General features: G+C 34.8%; 1 protein-coding gene across 1 annotated transcript; it reads left to right on the top strand.

Moving 5' to 3' along the window:
* The first annotated feature begins 818 nt into the window (after nucleotides 1-818).
* Nucleotides 819-6,528, top strand: LOC137835153 (sodium/calcium exchanger NCL). Its single transcript, XM_068643521.1, has 7 exons — nucleotides 819-1,445; nucleotides 2,846-3,031; nucleotides 3,822-4,003; nucleotides 4,231-4,376; nucleotides 4,495-4,771; nucleotides 4,843-5,151; nucleotides 6,079-6,528. Exons 1-7 carry the CDS (start codon nucleotides 1,064-1,066, stop codon nucleotides 6,325-6,327), a joined length of 1,731 nt encoding a protein of 576 aa, XP_068499622.1. The 5' UTR covers nucleotides 819-1,063; the 3' UTR covers nucleotides 6,328-6,528.
* The last annotated feature ends 928 nt before the right edge of the window (nucleotides 6,529-7,456 follow it).

Genomic DNA, 7,456 nt, shown 5'->3' with positions numbered 1-7,456 from the left:
TGTTTCGAGCACTTTCTACAAAAAAAAGGTATATTCCAAATCTTTTGTTTCTTTATGAGATAATTGGATATAAACTATAAATATAAATAATAACGAGTTAACAAATAATTAACGAGTTAACAAATAATTAACGAGTTAACAAATAATTAACGAGTTAACAAATAATTTAAAGTGATTTTTCCCAAAAATAACAAATATTTATGTAAGATTAAATTAATTAGAGATAAAAAAAAGCGGGTGAGTGGATCCACGATCCGTAAAAAATATATAGGACAGTATTTTTCTACAGATATGTTTTTGACTGGTCACAAAATAGAAGAAAATGTTCACTTGAAAAAATGATTATGTAATGCTTAAGGTAGTAAGAGGATTAAAGATAATAATATATACATTAAATATGATTATATTCAATAAGATAATTTGTGCTTCGTTGTATTTGTAACTGCTTTTAACCATTAAATTAACCTTAAGATAGATATTATAAGTTATTATAATTAATAAATAATTATTCAACTATTATAATTCATTGAACTCTACGTTAACTTTTATAATAAATATTTATGATATTACAAATTTGATTATGGAATATTGATAGTCATTAGAGATAAATGTATTTCCAATTTTGTGACGGAGAGTTATAAATTATATAATTATAACATTACGTGTATATATATTAATTTGAAGTAATTAAAAAATAATTAAAATCTCAGTGTGACTTTTAGTTGAAGCATTAAAGCACTTCAAAATCAAGAATTAAATTACGATACTCACGAGAAACTTTCCTGTTATATATCTTTTCCTATATTCCCACAAACTGTGCGCGTACCTTACGTGTCTGCAATGAATGCATCTTCCGTACCCCAAATGTCAAATATATCTCTCTGCGACTTGTCCTTCCAAATTAGATATTTTTTGGATTAATAATTTGAAAGAAAGGGTTAACAGAGAGTAATATTTAATTTAAAATAAAAATAATAGATTGTGAAATTTGACGACTTATAATAGACACGTATATATGTAGTGATTTGGTCGTTAGTGAGGGTACATACCACCACCAATCACCATGCCTGCCTCTCTCACTTCCTACCGGTCCATCTTCCTCATCCTTTGGATCGTGATCCTGTGCGGTCACGCTCATGCTCGCTTCTTCTCCCGCGATCCGCTCTCTGATGGCGTCTCCAACAACAGCTGGGAGGGCCTCCTCCGCCTCCCCTCGGCAATCACGGTTGAGTCCTCCTGCGAGCAGACCTACGGCTTCCTACCGTGCACCACCACCGTCTTAGGTAACCTCTTCCTCATCCTCATCTATGGTTTCCTCATGTTCAAGGCCGCCACGTTCCTCTCCGGCGGCAGCGAGCTCCTGCTCGAGATCTTGGGCCCCGGCATTGTTGGCGGCCTCTTCCTCCCCATCCTCGGTGCACTTCCCGATGCCATGCTCATCCTCGGTAACTAACTCTCACTCTCTATTTTCTTTTTAACCACGCCAAAACTTGGATTCAATACTTACTCTACGGCTTGCTCTCTGATTAGAATTTTAGTTATATACCGGAATCTGTTAAATACAACTTACATCAAAAAGTTGGTAGAATATGTAGATGTGAGACTTCGATTTTGATTGAATAACTTTCCTCAATAACTTTTCGCTTTTTAGTGATAGTGAAAATTCAGTGGTTTGAGCCTTTTTTTTTTACTTTATGTTGCTGGAATGTTTGTCTTAGCTTGTAGTGCTGGATGAGATTCTACGGATTGAGATTTTGTTGGTGAAGTAGCGAGAGATGTGTGGTGTAGACTGTGGTGTGCTTGGTTAGGCCTTGTTTGGATGATGGTATGGGTTGTTCTGATTCTCTTTGTTTAATTGGATTGTTGTTTGCTCAAGTGGTTCGCGTCGCTATTGTGAATTTACCTGCCTGTTTAAGGTTGTCCGCCACCTCACAAAAGGATCGGAAATACAGAGCCTTATTCTCTGCCCCCAAATATCTACTACCTTTTTTCTTTTTTCTATTTGTAGTTTTTTCTAATCGGCGAAGAGAATATTGTTTGAATTCTCATGATTATTCAGTTGGATCCTTTGTTGCAGTTTTTTTCCGGATTCTCCTTCCCAAAGCGCTTCCGCCTTTGCTCTTTGGGATATCTTTTTTTTTTTTAGATTCTTTTTGGTTGTGTTGAATTTTCAACCGCTTTGCTTTACTTTTGGTGCTTATTTTTCGCGGTGTGAACCCCTACATGATGGAATGCTTTTTGCTGCTGCCTTTTTTTTCCACTTCAATATAATTTCAATTTCTTTTTATGGTGTTTGGTAGAAGAATAAGCGTAGTTTTGAGCCTGGGTGTCCCATGGAAGAGCAGATGCATAATAAACTGTAAAAAAGTTCCATCTGTGCTTGAGAATCTGGGAGGAGTTAATCTTGACCATATAAATATATAGTATAGATGGTCAATGGTCAATATTGTTTTATTTAGATATAATTTTGACTATTCTTTTTTATTGTATAGTTAAGATTAACCACTCTCACCTCTCAGTACGAGCAATAGCTGATATGGGACGGATTTTGTAGAATTTCTAGATTTTCTGTTCAATTATTAACTGCCAAATGGAGGCCAAAATTGGATAATTTAGCTGATTCAGTATTATCTGACTAGTAGTGATTGCTTTGAGACATCTCTTATGCTTCCTTAATTATCAGAAGTTCACTGAACTTTAATCTTTTGTAATATATGTGCTTTGGATTTTTTTCCACTTCACTTGGAATTTCTTTGTCTCTCACACCTACTATCATTTATGGTTATGTAGTGCTGTTATTTAACCATTTTCCCCCTAATATATATTTCTTGTTTTTTTTTTCTAGTGTCTGGGCTTTCAGGTAGTAAAGAAACTGCTCAAAGTCAGGTATCTGTTGGAATGGGACTGCTAGCTGGGTCCACGGTGCTGCTTCTTACTATAATATGGGGGACCTGTGTAATTGTTGGCAAGTGTGACATCGAGGATTCAATTGCTATAGATTCACAAGACACTAGGGGATTTAGTTTAACTGGTATGCCATTTGAAACGGTTCATTATTTATTTTTAAAATCAAGTTACGTCAACCAACTTCCTCTTTCCCAAAGCATGAAGATTCTGGTGTTTCCTCTCTTTTCTTGTCATTCAATTCAAGCAATCAACCTTCTGGAGTTTCCCTTTTAAACATTTTCTATGTTTTTTATGTCAACGTAAGCTGATTGTTGATTTCTTAACTAATGATATTTTTTAAAAGTGTCATGGGCTGACTATCACAAAAGCTTTGGCTTTAGCATGTGTAACATCTTTTAGCATGCCCTCTCGTACAGTGTCTCTTTAGGCTTGAACAGTGAACAGCCCATATGGCCAACTACTTTTTGCTTAATTTCAACATTTTATTGTTTAGAAGAATGATTGTTACCTCTTGGTCATAAATATTCTGATACAATATCATGAGGGCTTAAGTTTAAAATGAAGACAGATGAATGATTTTATGCTGTTCTAACATCACTAACAAGAAGTAATAATTGAGATATGGTTCACTTGGTGATTCATGCGAGTATCTTTCTTCAATCCTAATTGTGGATCAAGGATTATATAATGCATTCAAACTACTGAATGTGTGCATTGATTATTATTGTTGTAACATGAGTTTGAGACTTTAAGAAGAGGGCTGGTTAAAGATATATTCTGAATTTGTGATTCTCCATTTTCTTATTTATTTCTAAACCATGATGATCGTATACATGAAGCTGAGCTGTACTGCTTAAGTGTTTGGAATGTTTGATTCATTTGGATCGTTAATCTTCTAAAATCTCCATGTGCAGGTTCTGGTGTTAGTACTGATATCTGGACAAGTTATTCAGCACGGATTATGGTTATATCTGTCCTTCCATTTGTGATCGTTCAATTACCACAAATTCTTAATTCAACATCAGGAAGGCACTTGGCTGTTTTGATAGCCCTCATTGTGTCACTCGGTTTATTGGTTGCTTATTGTCTTTACCAGGTAATTTTCTTTCACAGTGCACTTGTGTTTCTTGTTATATTTCTTTTTTTCATCAAGCAGCACAATTTTGATATAACTCTGGATGATACGCAATATTGTTTTTGTTGGATGTGATCCTATAGCTAGCACTTTCAGTAACTGTATACTGGATGAATATGTGACCTATTTTAAACCTGGCCATTGTTTTTGCATCTTATAGAAATTAAGAAAAAGAAAAAATGGTGCAGATTTTCCAGCCCTGGATACAAAGGAGGAAACTTGAATATATTAAACACAAGCATGTTATACTAGGATTTTTAACACATTTGAAGAAACGTGCGTTGGGAAGGCTGCTGAATGATAATGGTGAACCTGATAAAGAAGTCATTAGAAAGTAAGGCTATCTCCTTTTTGCTTTGACTTAAAAGTATGTTACTTTTAAAGAAGTTTCTTGCATTTCTCAAATTCTCATGCTTTTTGTTGTCAATGACTTCTTAATGGAATATGTGTAGATTGTTTACAACCATTGATGAAAATCAAGATGGCAGTCTTACTCATAATGAATTGAGAGCACTGGTTATTGGAATTCAGTTTGAGGAGATTGACCTGGATCATGATGATGCCGTAACAAGGATCATGAATGATTTTGACACTTCTGGCAATGCACTTGTTGATGAAGAAGAATTTGTTAATGGTGTGTGTAGATGGCTTCAAAGGGCCCAGCGTGCTCGAGTTGCATCTGGTGATGCTGGTCCACACACAATGAAGTTTTTAAGTGATTTTCACACAGTAAGTTATGCAATCCTCAACATCACAAATTTTATTTTGGTGCTTAAGACTGACAGGTGTTTCGTGCACAGGAAACAAAAAGGGAACATGATTTGCTGGATGTGGGAGATCAGAGTAATGAAGAGGTTGAGGGCATTGAGAATTCTAAATGGATATCCATCAAAGCAGTTCTGTTTCTGCTACTGGGTTCTATTATTGCAGCTGCATTTGCTGATCCCCTGGTTGATGCAGTGGATAACTTTTCTGAGGCTACAAGTATTCCTGCTTTCTTCATTTCCTTCATTTTTCTGCCTTTAGCAACCAATTCAAGTGAAGCAGTGTCGGCAATAATTTTTGCTAGTCGTGATAAGAGGCAAACTGCCTCATTAACTTTTTCCGAGGTTTGTTTTCTTGTTTCATACTCTTTCTCTTTCAGGCATTAGTATGCAATTGTTGAGTATGACCTATAAACTATAAAGCATTTGAACAATATCTTTTCACTCAATTATGCAATTTGCCGCATGATCTTGTTCATTCAGGACTTAGCTAAACAAAATGGGTGAATTACTGACTATGACTTATTCAGGATGATATTTTACGGTTAATGTATTCAGTTCTCTTTATAGTTAATTTATTTTGTGGTTATTCAAATAGAAAAAGTCCTTTCGTGGTTGGAGTTTTGGATAAATATGATGCTGAATGGGGTCCCTTTCACGTTCTTGTTTCCAAAACATTAATATACTTTTTAATTGAAAAAATATTTTTGGAGGGGACAAGGCGCAGAAGATAATAGAAAGAGGAGTTTATGTTCAGAATGTATCTAAAGTTGCACCTTCCTGTGGCCTCATCGATTCCTACTTTGCAAATTGCAATAGTCTTGAAATTCTGGGGTTGGAGAAATTGGAATTTCGCAAGTCTTAAATTATACTGTTAGCTTTTTGAATAACTGATGTGAGATGATCATAATGGTGACTCTACTTGTTGGCATCATCACTATTGTTGTGTTTTTTCATGGCTACTAGTATATTTTCTTACTAATTAATTTAATGATTGCTGCTTGCCTTGACTTTTCAAGTCACTTATATCACTTTGGGAGTAAAGTATTGAGGCAATGATTGCAACCGTAGTACTAGCAGGTTTTTGTAACCTAGGGGTTTGGTTCTGAACTTAAGGTCGTGTTTTGGATTTCTTGGGTAATGGTGTTAATCCATGCATACTTTTCTTTCAACGATATACATGACTAAGGCTGGCTGATTTATAAGCTTTACCAATTACTATAATTTATTTCCTTCAGGTAATTTAAAACATGATTTCTACTGTTTTTACAGATATATGGTGCAGTGACAATGAATAATGTGCTTTGTCTATCAGTCTTCTTGGCCTTGGTTTATGCGAGGGGATTGACATGGGACTTCTCTTCAGAAGTGTTGGTTATTTTGGTCGTTTGCATTTTGTTGGGTGTCTTTGCCAGCTTCCGCACCGTCTTCCCTCTATGGACATCTATACTGGCTATCCTACTTTACCCCTTCTCCCTGGCATTGGTGTATGTTCTTGATTATGTATTTGGTTGGTCGTAGACCAAATAGTGTTTCGTATGTTAGTGCCTTTCATGGCTCTTACCCTTTTGGGTGTGTATGATTTTTATAGTTCTTTGTCTATGACTATGTTGTTGGTGACTTCCATTGCTGGTGTGGATTTGACATCGAATTTGTGGCTACAGTTTTGATTAATCCGTGCAATTAGACAAAATATAGCACGAATAAAAATTATAGAGTGAAGCCACCGTGTCTGATTGTTTTGATTTCTCATCATTCAGAAACATAACGTTGGGGTAGTTCACGCATTAGTTACTAGGTTGAGCTCAAGCTATGACTAGACATGGAGTTCGAACTTTTAGTAATTGAGTTTGGGGTTTGTTAGATATAACCCGGGTGGAGTTTGGACTATTACTAATCGAGTTCGGGATTCTTTAGATATAATTTTACACATACCAAGTTGGTCGTTTAAAATTTTCTTGGGGTAGTATTTTATGTTGTTATATAGTTTCGTTTTAGTATATTATATTATACTCATGGATTTCCTTGTTATATAGTTGATCTCTTACACTTTATACTTTGTCATTGGTTGATCACTTATACTTTGTCAAGAGAGAAAACTCTATAATGCTCATAGAGATAGCTTGCTGCATAGCTAAAAGCTTTTACCTACCTAAATTTTTCGAGAGCAATTTGTTATGCTTTTTTATAATTCAACGCACAGTTCTTAGTATTTTTTTTAGAGTATTTTATGTTTTTTCAATAAAGTGACACACAACTCTTTAGTGCTTTCCCAAGAGCATTTAATCATTTATGGTTTTTCTATAATTTGGTGCATAACTCTTAGTGCTTTCATGAGAACATTTTTTTATATAACTTGTTGCATGGCTCTTAATGTTTCACTAAGTATTTTTGCTTTTGATTTTGATATAACTCGGTACACAATTGTTAATATTTAACTGAGAACATTTCTGCTTTTAAATTTGGTATAACTTAGAACATGATTGTTGATGTTACACTGATAACATTTTTGCTTGGATATTGCTTGCTGTTAAACTATTATTGCTTAAACGAGAAAACTTTTGTTTTTAAACTTTTATATAACTTCACTCATAATTGTTTATAACATTTCTTCATTTCTTCTTTTGATTTTTTACAGAACACAATGCAT

Source organism: Phaseolus vulgaris, chromosome 5 (assembly GCF_000499845.2).
Source record: "Phaseolus vulgaris cultivar G19833 chromosome 5, P. vulgaris v2.0, whole genome shotgun sequence".
NCBI lineage: Eukaryota > Viridiplantae > Streptophyta > Magnoliopsida > Fabales > Fabaceae > Phaseolus > Phaseolus vulgaris.
This window is presented reverse-complemented; position numbering and strand designations above follow the sequence as displayed.

What these genes read in the sequence shown, in the direction of transcription:
- LOC137835153 (XM_068643521.1), top strand. Translation starts at nt 1,064, where the DNA reads ATGCCTGCCTCTCTCACTTCCTACCGGTCCATCTTCCTCATCCTTTGG. An exon ending in CGATGCCATGCTCATCCTCG is followed by an intron (nt 1,446 to 2,845) that starts GTAACTAACTCT and finishes TTTTTTTTCTAG; the next exon opens with TGTCTGGGCTTTCAGGTAGT. An exon ending in TAGGGGATTTAGTTTAACTG is followed by an intron (nt 3,032 to 3,821) that starts GTATGCCATTTG and finishes CTCCATGTGCAG; the next exon opens with GTTCTGGTGTTAGTACTGAT.